This window comes from Bidens hawaiensis, unplaced genomic scaffold (genome assembly GCF_021521415.1).
Source record: "Bidens hawaiensis isolate Kalapana, Puna unplaced genomic scaffold, B.hawaiensis_p1.1 tig00057006_1, whole genome shotgun sequence".
In the NCBI taxonomy this organism is placed as follows: Eukaryota; Viridiplantae; Streptophyta; class Magnoliopsida; order Asterales; family Asteraceae; genus Bidens; species Bidens hawaiensis.
This window is the reverse complement of record NW_027500291.1, coordinates 36,146-60,214: the sequence shown is the minus strand read 5'-3', so window position 1 is coordinate 60,214 and position 24,069 is coordinate 36,146. Positions and strand designations below refer to the sequence as shown.

General features: G+C 33.3%; 3 protein-coding genes across 3 annotated transcripts; 2 read left to right on the top strand and 1 right to left on the bottom strand.

Moving 5' to 3' along the window:
* The first annotated feature begins 231 nt into the window (after window positions 1-231).
* LOC143601729 (uncharacterized) lies at window positions 232-3,912 on the top strand. The gene is made up of 8 exons (XM_077079051.1): window positions 232-481; window positions 555-1,311; window positions 1,844-1,911; window positions 2,004-2,062; window positions 2,235-2,338; window positions 2,425-2,497; window positions 2,588-2,768; window positions 3,764-3,912. Exons 1-8 carry the CDS (start codon window positions 277-279, stop codon window positions 3,847-3,849), a joined length of 1,533 nt encoding a protein of 510 aa, XP_076935166.1. The 5' UTR covers window positions 232-276; the 3' UTR covers window positions 3,850-3,912.
* Window positions 3,913-5,289: 1,377 nt separating this feature from the next.
* Window positions 5,290-11,701, bottom strand: LOC143601727 (laccase-15-like). The gene is made up of 6 exons (XM_077079049.1): window positions 11,458-11,701; window positions 8,465-8,616; window positions 7,184-7,428; window positions 6,949-7,077; window positions 5,910-6,854; window positions 5,290-5,624 (listed from the first exon to the last, which is right to left on the bottom strand). Exons 1-6 carry the CDS (start codon window positions 11,554-11,556, stop codon window positions 5,491-5,493), a joined length of 1,704 nt encoding a protein of 567 aa, XP_076935164.1. The 5' UTR covers window positions 11,557-11,701; the 3' UTR covers window positions 5,290-5,490.
* Window positions 11,702-19,592: 7,891 nt separating this feature from the next.
* Window positions 19,593-23,860, top strand: LOC143601728 (uncharacterized). The gene is made up of 10 exons (XM_077079050.1): window positions 19,593-19,681; window positions 19,743-19,804; window positions 20,775-20,894; window positions 21,033-21,132; window positions 21,333-21,413; window positions 21,816-21,865; window positions 21,950-22,100; window positions 22,233-22,289; window positions 23,345-23,466; window positions 23,552-23,860. The coding sequence occupies exons 1-10, from the start codon at window positions 19,604-19,606 to the stop codon at window positions 23,748-23,750; spliced, it is 1,020 nt and encodes a 339-aa protein (XP_076935165.1). The 5' UTR covers window positions 19,593-19,603; the 3' UTR covers window positions 23,751-23,860.
* The last annotated feature ends 209 nt before the right edge of the window (window positions 23,861-24,069 follow it).

The window sequence follows — 24,069 nt, the reverse complement described above, 5'->3', positions numbered from 1 at the left end:
AGGTTACAAGTGTATCTGTTAATGGTGGCTTTGGCAGCTACTCTGAGAACCTTTTTCAAACCAGCTTTGAATTCTTTGATTTTATGAATTCGGATATCCGATTTTGAACACCACTACTGGTAGTTTGATACTCGCAGCAAAGTGATGTGATTTTCCATTATTTTCTTTAATTTTGACCATTAGGCTCATGCTTGATCTGTATAAATTTTGAACCTTATTATGTGAACATACCATTTAAATATAACATTTTTTCGATACAGAAGTTGAACGAGGATCATGGTAGCTCCTTCGTCAGGCTCAAACTCACTCAAGGAGTATTTAAAAAGATATCAAAGCAATGAAGACGAGGACAAAAAGAAGAAAAAGAAGAAGAAAAACAAGGCTAACGCTAAGCCTGGTATGAGTGGTGTTATTTTAGTTGATGAGGAGCCTGTTTGGCAGAAGCCAGTTCAGATTGAAGAAGAAGATGCCTCATCACAAGGTATTAAAATGAATATTTAATCTATAAGATTATTTTTCAAGATTGTAAACGTTTTTTTTGTTATGTTATACAGATGAAGAGAAGCCACAAGTTGATGAAGATATTGAAGTCAAACGAATGAAGCGATTAGAACAAATCAAAGCACGGCGCCCGTTTGGCGCCATTTCCGAGGACGGAAGCGGTTGGGTTTCTGTTTCTGTTTCTGATAATGCTAAGAACTTGAATTCAGGTGACACGTCATCACCTAAACACGAACTCGATGCTGACATGTCGCCACCTCGTAAACGAAGGGCTCGGTTTGATACACCTTCACCAGAACCAAATGGTGATGACATGTCACCGCCACGCCGCCACCATAGGAAGTCTAGCTCGCCGTCCCGCCGCCCTGGTGATACTGACATGTCACCTCTTCGTAAGCGAACGGCTCGGTTTGATACACCTTCACCAGAACCGAATGGTGTTGACATGTCTCCGCCACGCCGCCGCCACCATAGGAGATCTAGCTCACCGCCACGCCGCTCAGATGATATTGACATGTCACCTCCTCGTAAGCGCAGGGCTCGGTTTGATACACCGTCTCTTGAACCTAACTCAGATCCAGATCTTTCTCCTCCTCGTCGGCGGGGTCAGCATAAATCGAGCCCACGTGAGTCTGATCTTTCTCCACCAAGGAAAAGGAGAGATGATAGAAACCAACAATCGGTTTCAGGTTCTGATCTCTCTCCTCCAAGAAAACCTGTGAAGGAATCAGATCGTCCCAAAACGGGTTTAGTCAGTGGTAAAGATATAAAAGAAGAAATTAATAAATCAAAGAAGGAAGATTGGTTGCGGTAATCATCTATAAACTTCTTTATGCTAAATTATTGTTATTTGATAAATTGTTAGTCTTTTGCTGTTCAAAAATATATTTTTATTAAAAACATAGATTCTTGGTTTTAGAAAAGGCAGGCATGAAGTGCAAGGCACACACGGTGATCTGGAAAACACATCAGGACCTTGACGTGATGTCTCATGCGTATCTGTCTATAGGATGATGAAATGTAAAAACAACCAAAGGGGTGAAAAAATTATGATTGGTTTACTTGATAAAAAGGCTGATATATAGCAGAAATGAGAAAGAGGTAGCTTCTGGTTGTACATAAAGCTTATATGATTGTATATAGAGCAACGCCACACGCCTTTGCTTTTAGGACCCTTAGCCTCAGAATGCCTTATACTTTTTAAAACCAAGTGTGGCACATTCACATGAATGAACATTTTTTTGTGCATTTATCTTTAAGAATTATATTAACTAATCAGTTTTAGTAAAACTGGTTGTATAAAGTCAAAATACAGTGTACTTACCGTTTAAATTTCCTGTAGGTTTCAAAAGATGGATCCTTCTGTAAGTGGCCGGAACGCTGAAGGCATACGCCGTGACAAGAGAACCGGTTAGTTTGAATTTGCTAAATGCTCTTTATTCTTTTTAAGCTTGACTATTTTTTGTAGTATATAATGTGGTTCCACTTTGGGATCTTTGTAGGAGCACGCTTGTCAAAGGAGGAGATCGAATCACTTCAGAAGAAAGATGAGAAGCCAAAGGTGCTATACTACTTGTTTGATATACATCAATTCCCTAAAATTATTATTTTATGCATTTTGAATGTCTTAATTCATAAATGGTTGCATCCTTAAGAAATAATATAATTTTTTTTTACTATTTTCCCTTGAAAAAGATTACTTAAAACTAAACTCTTAATCAACGTTTGAACAGGAAATAAAATTGGAATGGGGCAAAGGTCTGGCTCAAAAACGGGAGGCAGAGGCAAGACTGAAAGAATTAGAACTTGAAAAGGCCAAACCATTTGCAAGGACTAGGTAAATCTTACGTTTCAATGTAAAGTAGAACTATATTTTATTTTGTTTCTCCAACAACTGTAACTTATCCAATGTTTTTGTTTCAGAGATGATGATGATCTTAACGATATTCAAAAGAATGCAATAAGATGGGGTGATCCAATGGCACATCTAGTGAAGGTATTTATGTTACTAAAACATTTTGGTTATTACTTAAAGTTGTAATTTTGACCGGTTTGGTTATGAGTGACTTTTTGTCAAACTTTTCAGAAGAAGCAATCTGAAGTGATTCTTCCAGATATAGGAGATAATGAGAGGATGAAAGAGTCTGGATTTATAATTCCTCAGCACGTGCCTAATCACAGCTGGCTGAAACGGAGGTTGGAGGCTGCACCTAACCGCTATGGTATTAAACCGGGACGGCATTGGGATGGTGTTGATCGCAGTAATGGTAAGTTTAGCCCCAAATTTAGTTATTCAATGAAATTTCAGTTTTTTTATAACCGTTTGGTATGGGTTTTATCGGTTTTCCTTAATGGGTTCATTCAGTTTTGGTTTTTTCAGTTTTGCCATATGGGCTTGAAATTTTTAGGATGAAAACTTTTGGCGGTATTGGGTTTGGTTTGAAACTATTGGGATGAAAAACATTGCCCAAAATAGTAACTGAAACTTTGGGACTTTTTTTTTATTAATTGATTATTACACATTTGGGCCAAATAAATTGGGTACACCATTTGAACATTAGAAATAAAATTGTAAACTTTGGGTCTAAAATTTGATGGGTTCAGTTTGGTCTTTTTTGGTTTTGAGTAAATGTAAAATTGAAACCGAACCGTGTTTTCGGTATTTGAAGAAACATAAAACTTAACCAGCGGTTTTGGGCTGGATTTGTTTTTTTTTTTTGCCATTTGGGCTTGAAATTTGTGGGCCCAAATAATGGCCCAAAATAGTGAATTTGGGACTAATATTTTTAGTTAATGATTAATAGATTATTACACATTTGAACTTAAAAGTATTTGGGTTACATCATTTATTAATTCTTATAAACTACTTAACAATAAAAAAAATATAAAAAATATAAACTTTGGGCCTAAAATTTACGGGCTCAGCTTAATTCAGTTGTTATGGGTTCTACGGGTTCGGTTTTTCTGTTTCGAGTACACTCAAAACTGAATTGTAATTTTGGTTTTTGAGAAAACGTAAAACCAAACCGGCGGTTTTGGGTTGGGTTTGCTACTTCGCTTAGTTCGGTTTGGTTAGGTTTCCTGCGCATCCCTAATCCAGATGCTTGACATTTGCAATTTTTAACTTTTTATCATCATTTTGTTCATATTTCTTGTAAATTCCCCCTCATTGGAGTTGCTTAAAAACACCTAACGTTTATTTCAATCAAAATATTTTGTTCTATGAATGAATTGAAAGCTTTTGTTTTTGTTGGTTTTGCAGGATTTGAGAAGCAGATGTTCAATAGGCAAAATGAGAAGCAAGCTACAGAAAGAGAAGCTTACCTATGGTCGGTAGCAGATATGTGAGTTATTAATACTCGTCTTATACTCGAGTCCTGTTTTGTGACACCTTCTCTAAACCCTTGGTCGTTATGTACTCCAGTTCCGGACTTTTGATCCCTGTTTTTTTACTTACTTTACACAAATAATGTGGACTTTAATCTCACTATCTTTGTACCTGGATTTTGGAAAGAAATTGTATGTAGGTGTTTTGTTTTGATAAGCATGCAGATTATTATTCATCCTACATGAATGTAGGAATGTCCACGGAATCATCTTTAAACTCGGGATCAAACTCAAGTTTATTATTATTGGGATGTTAAATAGTTCAACTGTTCAAGTTCATGACCCATACTAGCCCGAACCTATTCATGTTCATAACCAGTACTAGCCCGAACAAAAGTAACCTTTTTTAGTTGGACCTGATCAACCAGTTCTATAAAAGTTTATTAGAAATCAATTTTAGAATATAAAGATAAGAAGACAAAATAGTTAGCATTTAAGATTGTAAATGAATAAAAGGGAGAACAAGTAAAAAAAAATGTTATAGAGAGAGAAATGAGAAACGGGATGTGAGAGATTTTTATAAAATTGAAAAATAAATTTAGAAAGTTGTGTATTTTAGTTATATTATAGAGATAAAGATAGAGAAACCAGGTATGTTCTTATTATGTCTCCTAGTTAAGAAACTGTTGTGGTCATACCATTAGGTAACTAATTAACCTAGTCGTATGGGAATTCAATTACTACTCGTGTTTAACTATACACGGACAAGGACATGACGTTTGATGATTAAGTTGCAGAAAGGAACATCTTGTTAATTTTCTTTCAATTTTATTGAAGTAATCAAGTCCATACATGTGAGCTAGACTTTATTCATATATATTTCTTTGTCAAATATCAATTAATGTTGTTGATTCGGTTGATTTCTACACAATCTTGTATTGGCAATTAATCTATCAGTGTCTCATTAATTAGTCTTAACAAATTTGGAGAAAACCAAGTCTCTATCATTAGAGGCGGCTTTTCTTTTCTTTTCTTTTCTTTTTTCTTTTGGCCATCGGTCCCAGCATCCCGCCAACTTTAGGGACGAACAAGACAACTACCCGAAGAAGGTGACGATTTTCTTGTTCGGTGGTTTATAAAATGCTATTAGATCATGTTTTTAAAAACTGAAATAAAAAACCAAGTCTTTTATCTAATTGGAGATAACATTACTATATATTATGTGTAACCCGTTGAACTCAGCTAAATAGCTCCACAGTCTCAGGCGCAAGAAACCCAACAAAAGTATCAAATGCAAAAAAGAATAAAACACGTGTTGGTTGTTAAAACATAAGTCTAATAAATAACTATAAACATAATTAACCTAATTAGTTCAATGATCAAATCTCCAATATTTGGGTTCAGGAATTACAACTTACAAGCAACATCAATTCTTATTCTATAAATCAAACAATAGTAATACATCTAGACAATAACATTCTTAATACATGTTTCAACTACACCACCAAAATTATAAAGCTGCTTTGGTACACTACAGAACAAACCAATTACTTTAGTTTCTATACTCCACACATACACACCAAAATAATGACCTAAGATTGAACTTAACAATCATCATGCAACTGCTGTCTAAAAAATACCACTATGTATCGTTTTGATGTTTTAAGTGCAGGGCGGCTGGTCCGGTGGTGGTGGCAATATTGATTCCCCAGGCCTTGTACCATTCTTTGTAATGAATGTCATCTCCATTCCCCAGCTTATATGACGCTCGAGATGACAATGCAACAACCATACTCCTATTACAAAATAGAAATTATTAACCTCGAATAACTTGTGGTGTTTAAGAATGTAACTTCTAATAATAACAAGGGTATGAAAAATGGGTTAGTCCTAGTTAAGATAGCTATGCCAGTATATATTGTTTTATGTAATGTAATTATGTTTAAGTCGTTATCTCAAATATCGACTTCAACAAATTACACGAAAATATGGAGCACTCGTATGTTATCATAGTCAGCGAGTAACCCATATTCAAAACAAATTATTTCTTAAAATAAATAGTTAACAAAATAAAATCTTACCAGGGTTATCAGCCTTAAATCTAATGGCAGTCCAACCATTTTTAGGAACAGCAATGGTTTGTTGAAGAGGAGGATCCACAAGATTATAACTCAAAGGATCCTTACTTCTATTAAAGTTACCGAATCCCCATCCGACAACATAGAAACTATGCCCATGCAAATGCATAGGATGATCAATCCCCGCAACCAAATTTGTTCCTTGGAACACCAACTCCACTGTGTCGCCGTATTCAAGTACTTTCACCTCCGAAGCATTCAATGGTGTCTCCAACGAATTATTAATACTACTTGCTGTGAAGTTGAAAAACAAAGGTGGGAAATTTGGGAAATCATCTCCGTACACGCCGTTGATTCTACCATAGTAAGCATCAAGTACTGAAATGTTTGTAGTGTCCCAGGATATGTTGTTTAAACTAGCAGCAAACCTTAATCCCCTAGGTCCTAAACATGAATTATTCGGGCATGGGACAGTGTTAATCGAGATTGTGAACAAGAAGTTTCGTGTGATCTTCATTGGAACATTAATAGGATGGGCACGAGTAGCTAAACTCCGAAGGCTTCCAGTGAAATTAACCGACGCACTAGTGTCATTGACTTTAGGAAGATGTGGGAAAACGGGAGGCGAAGATGAAGGTTTGTAGCCTCTGTATTCGATAATGGCTGTGGTGGTCGTGTTATCAAAACTAATTAATGGCTGGCTATTATATGGTTTAGCAGCAATGTAATATCGACCGATGGGCTGGTCGGCTTTGAACAGGAGATCAATGGTCTGGCCGGGGGAAATGACAACGTAGTTACTTTTTAGTGGCTTGGTGTAGGCACCATCGGTTCCTACAACCGTTACTTCATGGCCTCCGATCCCCCAAAACATGAAAAGGTTCATTGCCGCATTCACCATTCGGATCATATAAGTCTTTCCATACTCCACAATGAATTTAGTTGTTTCTGAAATCATAAATTAGTCATATATAACTATAGTGAACAAAATACACTATACTTCTGACTGATTCAGAGGTAGTCTCTTAGTACGTTAACCAACCTGAACTAGAGCACGGATAAAGATCACCAGGTTGTCCGTTAATGGTTAAAGCGTCAGAAGTGTTAGGATCTCCTCCAGTTCTCAAAAAGTCTAGTAGCACAGCCTCAACATCTTGCCTCCACCATTCAGCTAAAATCAAATCAATTACAATATATTAGACACATTCATTAGTTCATTATTTTTCTTTTTTAATAAATTGGCCGACATATTTAAAACACGGGTAATATTTAACAACCTAAAATAATAGGATACTCGGCGTAGGGTTTAGGAAACGGGTAAGGTCTTCCAATCTTGGGCCATATGACGATTAGACCATGAACAGTGGCTCGAGACCAGTCACTATGTGCGTGCCACCATAAGGTGCCTTCTTCGTCCGAGAGAACAATTTTTTGACTAAAATTGGCACCCGGTTTAATCGGGCATTGTGTGATGAATGCTGGTCCATCTGACCATGGATACCTTGGCTGCTTCACTCCATGCCTATAATTTCAGCAACTTATGTTAATTTTGTGTCATTCATGATTTTTTGTAACTTATTCGTAAAAACAAGTATGTTTAACTTACCATTCTTTTTTACATGGCTAAATTTAACTAGTACATAATATGGACAAGTGGACATATATAATCACTTTTTATTTAAACAAGAAAAAACCGAATAAAAACTGAATGAGACATGTTAGACTTTTCATTTTCTAGATAATAACCCATCGTACTAAATGCTTTAATATTGTCAATATATCCAAAAAGATATAAATCTATAATGTAATCGTAGTCAAATAAATAATGTGTTTCACAAATGGTCCAAGTGTGTACAGTAGTCAACAGAAATTTCTATCTTTAATCTAATTATTTTAATATTGGCGTGTTTATATTTTTTAAACAGTGTCTGAATAGCTAAAAAGTACACCGGAATTAAACAGCCTAAAAGAAAAAAAAAACAGCTGGAAAACAAAACCACACATACGACCAGTTCCAATCTAACTCTATTTTGTCCGGTTTATAATCCAAAGGAAAGAGGTTACCTTAATTTCATTTTGAATAAAAGAGTGTAACTAAAATCAATGTAAACCACCTAATAATTTCATTTTGAATAGCTATATTATTATTATTATTTTTTGCTTAAAAAATCTCTTTCATTATATAGAAACATAGATATTACATCAACATAGCATGATATGTTAATTTTAATATCACTTTCTGATTTCAATTCAAACAACTAGATCATGCATATGTGGTGATTTCAGATTACAAATATCATTTGCTATAATTAAAATAACTTAAGCTCTCTAAAAGTTTTTTAATGATTTTATATCATTAATTATAACTCATACTAACTATGTTCAAACTTCAGAAGAAATATATATCGATCTTTGGTTGATTATAAATCAAATATATCTTTGGTTGAGAACTACAAATCTATTACGACTAACAAATTTTGAGGACTTGTAATTTTCAAACCAGTATAAGATCTTCGTCGACTATATATTATAAATTAACCGATAAGAGTGAAATATACCAATGAAGAGTGATGCGAAGGTTGCCTCGGTTTTTAACATTAACAACCAGCGTTTCTCCTCTACGAGCATAAATAGTTGGACCAGGGAATTCTCCATTAACAGTTAGGATTGTCTTGTTTTTGCATAGCCTTGTGAAGTTGGCTTCTTTAATCTGCAACCGATCAAGTTTATGGTTAATTAAGTATAATGTCATACACATTCTTGTGTTCTTAATGTCATACCCTAAGACTTCAGTCTTCAATACATTTTTGTTTATTCAATGTATAATTTTATAACCAACCAAAAATGTTATTTGAGCTTCTATTTACATTTATTAGGTTAATTTAGTTTTTTAACTAAAATTGTGAAACAAAGCAAAAAAAGTAAATCATTCATTTTTCTATAATTCGCATTTCATTGAATAATCATGTCACATTAATTTTTCTAAACTTCTTATTGTATTTGGACTTAGCGTTGTAAATGAACCGAACATTCAACGAACAGTTCGTGAGTCGTTCGGTGAGAAGTTCGTTTACATTCGTTCGTTTAATAAATGAACGAACACGAACAAGATTTTTTTTTCATTTAGTTAAATGAACCAACATGAACAAAGGTTGCATTCATTCATTTGTGTTCGTGAAAGTTCGGTAACGTGTTCGTTAGCTAATTGTTTGTTTTAAATTTTTTTAATGTTTTATTTGTAATAACCATCCTAACTTTAAATTTAATAAGATTATTTACGTTTAGTTCGTTTCGTTAATGTTTGTTTTATAAATTCTTGCTTTAACTAACAAGAATCTAACTTGTGCTTCATTGATGTTATCATAATAAACCGCCAATTGGGGGTTGGGGGGGGGGGGGGGATGGTTCTATTTATGATTATTATTATCTCAAGTGCTTAACTTTATATTTAATTAAGGTGATTTCGTCTCCCGTTATAAGAATGTTGCTTTTTTTTTATTTTTTCCCCCTAAAATAGTAATGTATGTTTGCGTTCGTGAAAAAGTTCAATTCTTTAACAAACGAATATGAACAAGATTTTCTGTTCAATTAGCGTTCATGAACTTTTCGCGAACAAATTTTACGCTAGATGAACAAACATGAAAAAGGCTTCGTTCGGTTTGATTTGGTTCGTTTATAGACTCCCTATTTGGACTCAAATTAACATAACTTTTTAACTACATAGAAAGCCTTATTATGAACTTTTAGTTATCTAAGCTAGGAATCTAGGATGCATTAGCAAGAACTACTGGCTCATATATGAATGGTTATATGTCTCCTACTTTAATTACGAACCCTATAACACATATAGGAATTCAATTGCTAAACGTTTAGACAACGAGGACAAGATGTTATATTCAACTTCCACTTTCTACTTCAAATATTATTTATATCCTCACGTTTAGACACCACTCGGATAAAGACTTTAATTTATTCATATATTTTTCATCGTTCGTCAAATAATTCTGCTGATTCTCTTGATTTCTACGCAATCTTCTACCGGCACATCTATCAACATCTAATTAGTAACAAAATTTGTAGAGAAAACCAAGTCTATATTAATTTGTTAAAAGCTGGCTTTTTTTTTTCCTTTTTGTCCAGCCATCGGTCCCTCAACCCCTTTAATGAATTTAAAAATATTGTTATATAGCATTCTAAATTCCAAACACTACAATAAAATCTATCGTTATTGGGACTGGTTTATATATTGGATGATAACCACACGACTAGAAAATGAGTCATTTTTTTATGGCGGTTTGTTTTTGTTGGAAAATCCATTTTCCAACTTTTTCGTCAGAAAGTTGTGTGGGAAAAACACATGTTGGAAAAATCATTTCCAACAACTTTTTCTTACAAGACTACTAGAAAATATATTGTTGCAAAGTTCATACAATTTTTCAACAAAATATATATTATTCTTTTTATTATGGGCAATTTCATAAAATAGTAACCAAGTTTCAAAAGTGTTCCAATTAGATCACTTATCTTTGAAAAGTGTTCCAATTAGGTCACTCAACTTTCATATTTTATTAAATTAAAGGTTTTAACATGTTTTTAAACGTTTTTATTTTTTGTTTCACATAGGAAATCTTTTTATCTTTTTTTTATGTTGACGTTGAGTGACGACGTGAATTTTATTTTTTATTTTTGAATTTTAATATAATTAACGTTTTTTAATTTTTTAAAAATATAACTACATGTATTTTTTGTTGGAGAGTTAACAACAATTGTTCACCTAAAAAAATTGCAGTGTTACTATTTTTTAATTGGAAATTCGTCTGAAATTTGCTGGATTGTAGGAATTATTTGGATATTTTTTTTGTAGGAAAATGAGATATTTTCTAGTAGTGTGACAAATGAGTTGGTGATATTTTGCAATTCAATGTCCATGGGATTGACTTTAGCGACTTCAAATTCCATCACAAAGATATTGGTACATGCTTATAGTGACTAGATTGCGACTGGAATACAACGACAACAGCCAATTTTACAAACGACAATAGCGAAGGACATGCGAAGTGAAAATAGCGACGATGGGCAATATTAAATTATTAAATAATAAAACACTAGGTTGTTATTATAATATTATAATCATGTCAAGGTAAATGTTAGTTATCATGAATCGTTTTCAACACATAAAAGCGATGATAATCACAAAATAAAATAATAATAATAAAATAAAAATTAAATGGTACTTTGAAAACATCATCACATAATTAATCTACAATAAACGGTCATATTTACAAAATTTTAAAAAAATGTCGTAAAGAACTAAATATCTTCAAAAAACTGTTTATATGTTTGTCAGATTTTTATAACGTACTTCCATAGTTCCATTAAACCTATTTATTACTATTTGATTAAAAAAGGTTTTAAGTTAACTTGATCTTAAGCTAATCAAAGATTTAAGTTATGGAAATAATTCTGCATAAGATGATAAGTTATTATAAAACTAAAATAAAATAGGAATTGACATATAAGTTATATATGTCTGAAAATAATAAAAGATAACCTCATAGTCATAGGATCTTGGAGCCAAAGCTGCTTCAGAGTGGATGAATCCAAGAACCAGAAGAAACACTACAACATGCAAAGCCACAACCATCTTCATGTTTTGTATTTAAATAAAATATAAATTAAATATATATATATGACTTCAACTCTCTTATGGTATTATATTCACTTGGGGCAGAACTACGTAATATGGCTGCTGTACTTATAGTTGAGGTGTGGAGGGTGGTGGGGGTTTCTTGTCCTCTAATTCTACAAGTGATGTGTTATTTTGCTTCTTCCAGAAATTTCTTAGTTTGGTTGCAATAACAAAATATCCAACATGTTTACATCGTTTGGCATCATATTCACTAAAACAAAGTATATATGTCATGTATTTGTATGCAACACGCTTTTGACAAAATACCAAAAAAAAAAAAAAAATGTCTGCTATTTAGTATACTTACAAAAGTGTATCTATCGTAGACTGAAGTACAAAAAAATCACTTAAGTTTTGGCAGGTAAAAACATTAATAAACATAAAAACTTTCGCACTTAATTAAGAAGTACTATAGAGGTTAATATCTTATATTTTGTGTGTTGCTTTTCATGAGGGCGTTGAGAAATAACTAATTAAAAGTTTTAACTGAGGCAAATTGAATTATAATAATCCCAACTAAATGTCATCATCCAATAATAATCTCAACTAACGAGCTGTTTGTTTACATCTGAATGGAACCATTCAGATGTAAACATCTGATTCATTCAGACTTCAGACTGTTTTGTTCCAAACAGAAAAACATCTGAATGGTTAAAATTAGGTTTGAATCATTCAGACTTATTGGTGTTGCTGAATGGGACAGAGGTTCATTTAGATCTGACTCATTCAGATCTGAATGAACCAAACAGCCCCTAAGTTTATTCCCATGTCTTAAATTTTAAAATATCTACTCTCATTGGTTCTTCGTTAAAAGAAACTTAACGATGTTAATTTTTTCTGAATTTCAAACTAATGCTTTGTCCGAGCCAATTGATATAAAACTTAGCTCAAAACAGTAATTCAAATGACTTATTATGTGTAATAGGAAATTTAAACACCCGAATAGAAACACTGTGTTTCGTCGTTTGAAACACCGTTTCGAGCTAGGTTTTATATCAATCAACGCGTATCCTCTTTCTAATTAAAAATTCTAAAACATTAGTTTGAAACTCGAAAAAAACTTATCGCCCAATAACATTCCTTGAGATTATTAAACCCCAATGAGCCTAATATTTAATTATAAACGTATAACAATGATTGTATTTGTAAACATGAAGAAATATAAAAACCATAAAAGTTTTTGCACTTATAAGCATGGACAAACATATATAGGCATCTTTTCATACTTCAAAAAAATTAGACGGGAGTATATGAATTTGTTAAAATGAATTTTTATCCATTTTCTTGTTTATTGATATAAACAAAATTTTGGATTAACTGTTAACATAATTGATAATATTTTTATAATCACAGTTTTATGATTCTTTTTATATTTTATATAACATTATAACATACTGCATGCAAATATTTAATTGATAACAATGTTTCAAAAACATGGTAAAAGAATTGTCGCTGTGCCTTTTATCAGGCGTATAGATCATGCGGTCTACAAGTGGAAGGTAATAGTTGATGTTGATTAAACTTTAAGAGGGGTTAGGTAAAGTTACACACTAAGTCGTGGACACGTGTTAATAGAAATTTATGTTACAAATGACATAAGATATGACATAATAGGTTTTGTAACCATCTAATCACCGTTCCACGTTTTTCTTAGTTGCATAATATTGTGATGGAACAGTACTGTCTGGTATCGGCCGGTCGTGTTATGTTGCATTTGGGACCACGATTTACTTAAAAAATCTACGGTCGTCTCTCCTCAAACTACTCGTCTGCAATGGAAGTGTGGAGGTATGTTTTGCGGAGTCGAACACATAAAAGTAAGTAAAGTGAGAGTATGCATGTTTTGCCCTCTTTTGTATCGAATCGTTTGTGTAGGGGAATCAAAATATAGTACCTAAGTAGGGGTGTACACAGTCTGGTTTAAACCCATGAAATCGTCCAAGCCGGTTATCGGTTTCATTTCATGGTCGGGTTGTTTTATTAACTTTCTGTCAGTTATAAAATTTTCGAACTGTAACAAACGGTTTGGTTTACGATTTTAAAACTTTTAAACTGTATAAATCAGGCAGGAGCGTAAAACTTGAATATTTGGTGCTTAGAATTGTCTTCCTAGTATTAAAATTGGATTCTTATTTAAGGTTGATATATACAAATATATTGCGAAATAAGGCTCTTTAAAGTTTGTAAAAGACCAAACTAGGTTGTTAATTAGTACTCTCGTGAGAAGAGGGATAAAAAAATATTAGTCATATCGAACTATATACTTTTGTAGGCATTCTGCTAATCGTAGATTGATTATGGAAGTTTGTTTTAACACGCTTAATCCATTCTCTGGGATGTGGACGGTGTGCATGCATGTCAGTCTTTTCAAGTTGTGTTTTACAACTTTTTTATGTGTTTGATTAAATATTTTGTTTGATGTATTTGGATAGTTGATCATTTCAGATAGCCAGCTTGTGCGCTTTATATTTCGTTTTCTTTTTATATTTTATGTATAATTATGACGGCCCAATAAGTAAAAAAAGCCACAAAAACAAACACTAAACCAAACCGCTAGTAACGGTTCGGTTTGGAATTTTAATGAGCAGAAATGTTGCTAACGCTTTGGCTCACGGTTTAACCTTAAAACTCAAAACTGGACCGTGAACACCACTATCTTGAACCATCATTGTTGTAGATACCATATATCTGATTACAAATTCCCTTGGTCAAGGACCTCATAAACCCATCAAGGAAAACAAAATTTTTTTCATCGGTTGTCCTTTGATCATGGGATGATAAGCCGATGACATGATGTGAACGAGAAACAACAATAGGTTTACGGGGAAGATGGGATACGGAACGGGATGGATTGGTTGTGATTTCATTATTTGTTTGTATTTCTTTGGGTTTTTATTTGTATATTATATATAAAGAGTATTATAATCTTTTTTTGAAACTTTACAGAAGATTTAACGTCCGTCCATTACAAAAATCAAATGTATTACGTTCGAGTGGATAGTAAGAACCAAAGGTGTAATTTTTATAAAAAATGAGACCAAAACCGTAATATAAACATATTAGTTGTACTTTGTATGCAATTTTTTCAATCACTTAGGCTATGTATAGTGGAGTAGTTACAAAATGAGATAGGGATTTTTGACACGTGCCAAGAGGGTGATATGTAGCTTACAAATCGCCCCACCCTCCTATACTTGATCACCATGTCATCAAGTCCATCACACAACCCCTTGTCGCCCATCATACATAGTCTTATTTTTTTATTGTTTATGATCGAGAGTATATGAAAATGAGTTTGATTATTTTGCTTACTAGTGAACTACAATCAAATTAGTTAAAAAAAACAATATTTAATTCTCTCCTGGTGGATGTAGTTCAATTTTACAAATTATAAAAATAAAATAAAAAAATGAAGAAAAAAGAACCAATGTGTGAAAATGATGATCTGATTTGGCAATTTAGCATAACATTGTCTCAAACCGCCTAAAATACTTTCATGAATATTTTTCAACAAAAGTTACTAACATGATAAAAAGAATAAACAAAAAAATATGTTTAAATGGCACATGAGTTAATACCGGTTGGTTTTTTAAATTATAGTTAAAACTTAAAACCCACTATAGTTATACAACAACAACATTATACCCATTAAAATTTTATAAATAGCAAGCTATCAAATAATCAGATATATAAACTAAAAATTGCATTTTTATAAATAAAATCCTAGACAAAATCATTTTGATTTAAATGATTATCTTATCTTAATCTAAACAGTGAAATAGAAATTGGCTACGTACTCCCAAATGTTAGACTGAGGGGTGTGGGGCTTCAACGGGGGCGCTAGAGCCCCTCCGCTCGCGCCCCCGGGCGCTAACACCACACCACCAGGGCGCTAACGGGGCGCTAACGCGAAAAACAATGCAGGCGTGAGCCAGTTAGCGGGAGAAGAGAGAGGGCTGCACAACTTTTGATGGTTTTTTGACCGTTGGGAGCCGAACAAACCAAAAAAAAAAAAAAAATTTCCCTATATAATTATACCTCATTTCACCCATTTTTATACCAAAATTTCAAACCTTCACCCAAAATCAATTCATCTTCTCAACTTTTTTTAAAAAAATGGCTGGAAATTGGTTCCCAAACCTTGATTCAGATTATCTTGACGATGATTTATGGTCGTCACCGCACCAACCGATGTTTTATTCGGAGCCGCAAGAATCATCCGGCTTTTAACCATCCAACACACAACCGTCTCCTAACTTTGTTGTTCCGGAGACACAAGAATCACACGGTGAAGCTACGTGAAAAAAGTCGAATGAGAGATTTGGACTTTCTTACTAGAGACTTCAGTAACCTAAATCCGGTCGATCAAATGCTAATGGAAAAGCAAAATGAACGTATCCGAAAGAGGTTGATCGAAGAAGACAAAGCCGAAGAATAAGAAGAATGTTTTTTTTAGTACTTTAATTTTTATTTTATTTTTAGATATTAATGTGTTTTTTTATTAATGTGTGTTTTTTTTAATAATTTATGAGTTTTTTTAATAATACGTTGTTTGAATATATTTATAAAAAAAAAAAAAAAAAATTCGCTGGAGCCCCTGCTGGAGCCCCTCCACACCAGGGCCAGAGACTCCAACGGGGGCTCCAACACCCCCCTTATCCAGTTTCTCTCTCTGCCACACGTCATAATATTATTGGTTGGAGCCCCCATTAAAGCCCCCACACCCCTCAGCCTTAGACGGAATCACTTTTGTCATTTTATAAAAAAGGTAAACATGCATCATTCTATTTCTTTCATGTCATTTCAATGAACACATGACACACGGTAGGTAGTGATTCCTCAAGAATTTTTTGTACCTACTACTCTGCAAGCAGCCATACTTGAAGAATATTAGCAACTTTTGAAGTGGTCCACTTTCAATTTGAGAGTTTCAAATAGCAATATTAGAATAATAATGAATTAAAAAAGGTAAACATGCATCATTCTATTTCTAATAATGAATTATTCTAATATAGCTATTTGAAAGTTTCAAATAGCTATATTAGAATAATTCATTATTAGTTAATTATGAAAATAGCTAACCTGATCTCTAGGTGAGTGTCAAATCCCAATGTATTTTCTAAGCTACATTAATCGTCAACTAATTCCTACCCCGTTTTAGTTTTTGTTCTTCAGTTAACTAAACGGTTACAATTTCACTTTATAATTATGCTGTCAAAAATAAATAAGTTATTATGCATTTATGAACTTAAAGTTACAAAAACAAAATCCACTTTTTCATTTCAGAGTCTTCTGTTTACAGAATTTTTTGTTTTGTCAACTTTTGGCTCTTTGTTAATTAAATATGTTTGTAATTAAACTTTGATGATGTGTTTATATAAATTCGTAAACGTGACAAAATTTGAAGATTCAACATATTAGTTGTATATTGTTTTAACTTGAAAGGAACCAGATATAGAACAAGTATATATATAGGTTAAGAAAATCGATATTAATCAGATTCAAAGAATTAAAATATAAATTCGATATGATCTTGAAAATCAAAGTATATAGTTATGATCACGTCAATTTAACAATTATAGTTATGATCACGTTACACGTCATGAACTCAAAATATGGGTACTTACCGGTCATTCTTACTTTGGTGATGTGGTAAGGTTGTTTGAGTATAGAATAGAAAGGATATCAAGAGTTCAATCCCCGTATAGTATAACATTTATTCGTTCAAAAGAAGAAAAAAACAAATAATGTATTAGCATGTGGTACTTGTCGAATGAAGAAAGGTACTTAATGATATTATTAATATAGAATTGCACAAACTACAAAGTATGTCACCGTTAGAATAAGGTTATAAAGATGATATAGTGCAATTCATTTCATTGAGATAATCGAATATAAACTCACTTATCAATTCGGCTCTTGGCTTCTTTTTTTTATGGAGAACATAGCCCTAGGTAAATTTTATAAATTTAAATACTATCTCTCTTGAAACATACACCCAATTAATAATTAAGTATCCAGACCCTTGCAACATTCTATCAATGCTGCTCCATAATCACATCTATCCCTAACACATTCATTTATCAGAAGTTGCTAACACTATTCATGCTATTATACCAGATTATTTTATTTTATATATATTTTGCCATTTTTATCTATATAAAACAAATAAAGTGATCCAACTATAGTAGAGAGACAGTTAAACGGGCAACAAGTTGCGTCATGACCCTCTTTTGAATGGTAAAACCGATCCTATTGAAAACAAAGTTATCGTTCTTCGGCGTCGTTGAGTTAGTGTGCACAACCCCTTGAACTCTTTTAAGAAACGTAGCAACATTGAGGGCAAGAGACCCAAATGTATCGAAAACAAAATGAATGAAGGCGTATTGATTCTCAACACACGTTTTCTTGTGCTTAGCAATTTTTCCTACTTATGCATTTAGCACGACCTGCCTAGCAACAAACCCAGTGTCCCTAAGCCCGACAAGATGGGACACCCCAGTAAGGTCCACAAAGCATCCCCCCACCCACCCCCCCCCCCCCCCCCCGGGCGCCCATCTAAACACAAAAATACCCGCCGGTCGGAGAGTAGACCTTCCTTCACGCGGAACAAACAAGAAATTCACATGAGCTTTTTTTGTCGAGATTCCCTCCCGTTATAACACATCACAAAGGACATCGCTGACCAAATCATGTCTATATTTAAACCCCAGGAGTTCTTTGCAATGAACCACATTTTTATCAAAATTATCTAAACAAACTTTTCTACCAAACTTTTCTACCAAACTTTAGACGATTTTACTATAAAGGGCACCATCATATCATATCATGTTTTACTACCATATACAAATTCAAATTGTAAAGTGATAACAATCCAGTTGACACAAGCATGACCACCATATCATGTTTCCATTATTACTTCTGAATTCATTATTCATTTCAGCAAACCAAATAGAGTGAGTGAGCCCAAATAAGCCATAAGCAAGTGAATAGGGCGACCGTTTCTCATCGCAAGCCCACTCCATCAACCCAATGCCAACAAATCGGCTTGATACATATCAATATCACTCACGTTTGAAATGATTATGTGTAGACCCTCTAGTTTGGTCCATACATTTGCAGTAGGGGTCTCATTCGATGCCTCTCTAATAACTTTGTCACCAAGACCGAGGATAATTGCACTATGTGCTTTCTCCGTAACCTATCTTCACCTTTAAGTGCATCAACGACACCTTGATGAACAAGCAAGCAACGACACTTATGAAATCCAGCCAACAATGACTCTGATACCAGTTGTAAACTAATACACATAAATTGAGTATAACATAAGCGATTTACGATCAAAAGAATTACTCAAAACGATTATTATGAACATGAAGAACAATTGCAAGATATTGAAAACGAAATTGCAACTGAATGTACTAAATTAAAAATCACAACTAACAGTATTAATTTATACCCAAATGTTCCAAGCCATAACCCTATGGTATCGAGTAACAACTATTAAGTATTAACAACCAAGTTTCAAGAATGTCAATGGTCGCTCTCGATCTTTCATATCAGCCCCTCCAAAATTTAATATATTGTCATTAGTCACTTAAACCCTTATAAACTAAATCCAACCAAAGATAAAAGGTTTATTATATTTTAATAATCTCTGTTGAACAGTATTAGCCGATAATAATCTTTATTCATTTTATCGCCACTAACGGTCCCAAATTTTAAAAAGTTTGTCTCTAGTGGTCCCCCGTTAAAAAAGACTTAACGACGTTATACTTTTTTCTGGATTTCAAACTAATATTTTAGGAATTTTGATCGAAAGGAGATACGAATCGATTGATGTAAAACTTAGTTCGAAAAGACGGATTAAAATAATAATATAATAAAATAAAGTTTGAATATGAATTGAGAATGTGTGGTGATATGAAGGTGATCGTGGCTGTAGATATAGCAGCAACATTCTTGATCAAACAAACTTGTTCTAATTCAATAATATGGTATAGCGTGAATGCAATCAACGACACCAAATTCAACTTCAATTCACATTCGAATTTCAATTAATTCACTTGCAATGTTCCTACTCAAGGTCAGTCAAATCAAATTCTGGGTTGCAAATGAAATGTTTGATTTTTTGTATACATTGACAGGCATGGAGATCAACTGCTTTTGGGGCTTATGGCTACCTCAATTTCACCAAATCTGGATTCTTGTCAGTAACTAGCAAGCTGTTTTTCTAGTTTCCAATTTTGTAATTCATAAAAACATTTATTTATTTCTGCAAATATTACAAGTTATATGGATGCACTTGTTTAGGTACAAGTTCTAGTTCTACATTCTTGTAATTAATTATGTGACCGAATTACAATTACATCAAAATTGGGTGTCACTTTTTTTATCTAACATTTTTTTTTTTTTTTTTTTTTTTTTTTTTTGCTTTTAAATTATAAAGATTTTATTTCTACTGATGAAACATAGATATTACATCAATATAGCAGGTAGGCGGGCAACAAGCTGCGCCGCCACCCCTTTCTGAATTGCAAACCCTAACCTGCTAAAGACATACCCCTGCCCCTTTGGAGTCGACACATTGCTATGCACAACCTTTTGGACCCTGGTTAGAAAACGGATAGCTTCCGGTGCCAAGGAGCCAAATGTATCTAACATTAAAATAAAAAAAAAAAAAGTTACTACTTATGAATGTATATGCATCTTGTTTTGAGAATTTGAGGTGTACAAAGCCGCTTTAGGAGGGAATCCGGTCCGGGTTATAAACTGAACCGGATTGGTCAACGGGTTATAAAGTCGGTTTGTAAAAAACCGCTAGGGGCATAAACGGGTTTAGGAGATAAAATGTTGGAATCTATCAAATCAATTCAATTTCAGGTTATAAACCGGTTTTGAGGCAAAAAAAAAAGTTTTTTTTTTTGCATGTTTTTTAAATCGGGTCGGGCCAAAACTGGTTTCAGTAAATGAGACTACAAGCTGACGTTTGCCAAAACCAATTTTTTGGTGAAGTGGGCTGGGTCAGAAACCGGTTCATCGGGCCCAGATCGGTTTTTTTTACATCTCTAATCTTGACTGTGAGTTTTGCTTCACTTTCTAGGATTATGTCTGCTTCATACTGTTGTTATTTTAGTGTGTAATAACTAGAATTTGTGTCTTGACCCGTGTCTTTACAGAGAACACTCAAAGAGTTTCAATCCGGAAGATATGAATAGGCGAATAGATGGAAAGAATTGTATAGTAACCGGAGCTAACTCTGGAATCGGTTTTGCCACGGCCCACGGTCTTGCATCGAGGTGTTTGTCGCATTTTAAAACTTTTCCATTTTCTTAATAATTTGTATTGAATATTGGCAAAGCAAAGAAATATTTCGTTTAATAACATTCACAAGAAAGTATTGTGTTTGAATCTTTATTGCTTTGTTTTTGTACCAGAGGAGCAACGGTGTATATGGTTTGTAGAAATAAGGAACGGGGAGAAGACGCCGTCTCTAAAATTCAGTCGAGCACTAGTAACCAAAATGTTCACTTGGAGGTGTGGTTTTCGTACATAATGAATCTGTTAACTGTTACTGCGAAAACAGTATTATCAAAATAATAATATAACATATCTTTGAATAATGTGATATAGGAGGTTGTATGAAGTAAATATTTTACTTAAAAGTAATTAATATGTGAATTGAATTTCTTGCATTATATTTAGCATTCAAAAACCTTCTTATATATGACTTGTAGGTTTGCGATCTTTCTTCTGTCAACGACATCAAGTCTTTTACTTCCAGATTTAAGGAAAAGGACATTCCTGTTCATGTACTGGTAAACACCTTTTAAACCAAGCTGCTGTTGAGCTAACTCAAAATTCACATATTAATAGGTTCATTTAGGCTCGCCAACCATCATAAATATTAAGATGGTTGGCGAGCCTAAATGAACATGTTATTTATAATTTTTATTTAATATATTTGATATATACTTATATGATAACTGTTAATTTATATAAAACTATGATAAAAATTAATATATGATATGTATTTTGTTATATATAAAAATTTAATTATAATTATATATAATAGAAAAGAAAAAAATTAATTAATAAATATTAAACATGCCAAACTCAAGCTCTAGAAGTTAAACCTGAAATGAACCAAGCTCAAACTCGATCTCTCATAAGTTAAACGAGACGATCTCAAGCTATTTGACAGCCCGTATCTTTTTTAGGTTAACAATGCTGGCTTACTTGAGAACACGAGAGTAACAACATCCGAAGGGTACCCATTGTTTTTCCAGTTCATTGTCGTCACACGCTTTAAAGCCCACTTAATTAACATTACTATTTCCATTTTGTTAAACAGATACGAATTAAATTTCGCGGTTAACGTATTAGGAACTTATGCCATGACCGAGCTACTGCTTCCGTTGCTTGAAAAAACTCAACCCGATGCCCGTGTTATTACAGTATCTTCGGGTGGAATGTATACAGCCCCTTTGACCACAGACTTGCAGGTTCTTAGAAATTTTTTTAGTTTCCATTTTATGTTTTTTTTTTTTAATTTTGTGGGTTTCATATTATACATGCACGGCTGCACATGAAAAAGATATCCACTTCCGTGGTCTGATGAATTCATTCTTATGCAGTTTAACACTGGCAAATTTGATGGAGTCGAGCAGTATGCTCGCAACAAACGGGTCCAGGTATCGTATCTTCATATTTTTTGATGGCGTATTTTGGACAAAACCGAAAGTTTGGTTTTTGGTTTTTTGAAAACCTTGGGGTTTTGGTTTTTTCGGATTTCAGCTTTCACTATGAATTCGGGTTTGGTTTTGGTTTTTTCCGTTGGCGCTTAAAATGTTTGGGCCAAAAAAAATTGCCCAAAATTATAAATTTGAACCTAAGCTTTTTGGCTGCACCATTTATTAAAAGTTGGTTAGGTTTGACGGGGTCGGTTCAGTTTTTTCGTTTTCCCGTACATGCAACACTGAAACCGAACCAGAAACTATGTAAATTTTATTATACTTTATTTTGTTTTGTTGGGGCAATGGTTAATTGCTTATTTTGTTTTCCATATTTAACTACTTATTTATTTGACGTTTTTTCTTTTATGTTTGGTAATTTTATATATTTATATATGTTTCTTTCTTTTATTTTGAATGTTGATATTTAGTTCGTTTTTATATTAGTTTGACTCACCTAAAATTGTTATTAAATTATTGAAATAATTTGTTTGCTTAGGCTAAACTATGGTACTAGCCTTCATTAATGTTTTTACTTATTATAATGGCCATAGTTTTTAATTTGAAGGGACTTCAACGGCAATTAAAAATGTATAACATTCCAAAGCATTCTATATTAAAACAATTTGAAAATCTTAAATTAAAGGTTAAATTTAAATATCATAGTAAAAGCATAAGCATTGTTGGTTGTTAGTCAAATTAGATATTGTAGAAGTTGTGCTGTTAAAAAATATAAATGAAAGGTTAATTATCTTTGTTTCAAGTTTTAACCACCCTATTGCCCCGGTAATAAAAATTTATGGATCTGTAGTTGTCAATGTTATTAATTTTTTTTTACCATGAAAACCTAAGAAAGTAAAAACACACAAATGCGGAAAAGTGTCAATTAAAGGTGGCAAGATGGATTGGGTGGGAAGGTTGTGTGACGGGTCAAAACGGTATTACATGTTTTTTGTTGTACATAGTTAATGCTTTAATTATGGGTACAAAAATGATATTACATGTTTTTGTTGTAGGTAGCTTTGACAGAAAAATGGGCTGAAAAGTACGGTGACAAAGGAATCGGGTTCTACTCGATGCACCCGGGATGGGCTGAAACGCCTGGAGTCTCCAAGAGTCTGCCTAGTTTTTCTAAATCGTAAGTCTTGTTTTCCAGTTTTGATATTTTGGTCTCTGTCTAGTGGGAACCGAATTTTCTGATTTTCGTGGGAATGTGGTTTCAGGTTTGAAGGGAAACTAAGGACGAGTGAGGAAGGCGCGGATACTGTTATTTGGTTAGCTTTGCAGCCGAAAGAAAAGCTGGTTTCGGGTGGGTTTTATTTTGACAGAGCCGAAGCTTCGAAACATTTACCTTTTGGCGCAACCAAAAGTTCCCATGCTGCTATAGATTCCATTATAGATACCCTTAACTCTAAATTGTAAAATTTTCAAGAATAGTGAATAAAGATTGTTGTTTGGTCTACTAGCTTATTTGGGAACATTAAAGCATGTGTTTTGTGTTTGAAGTATTTTTTATTATATTTGTATAATTAGTATACTTGTTTAAGATTGCTAACCAACTCAAATTAAGTGTATGAAGCTCATCTTTGAATTCTTTATTAAATGAGCTCCGGTTTGGATATAAGCTAAGCTCGACTCAATCGAGCTTTTAGCACAACCTTTAGTTTACACTGTTGATTATCACCCTGTTAGAAAATAACCATTGTGCTGTCTTGATGATTATAGTTTTATGTTTTACTTA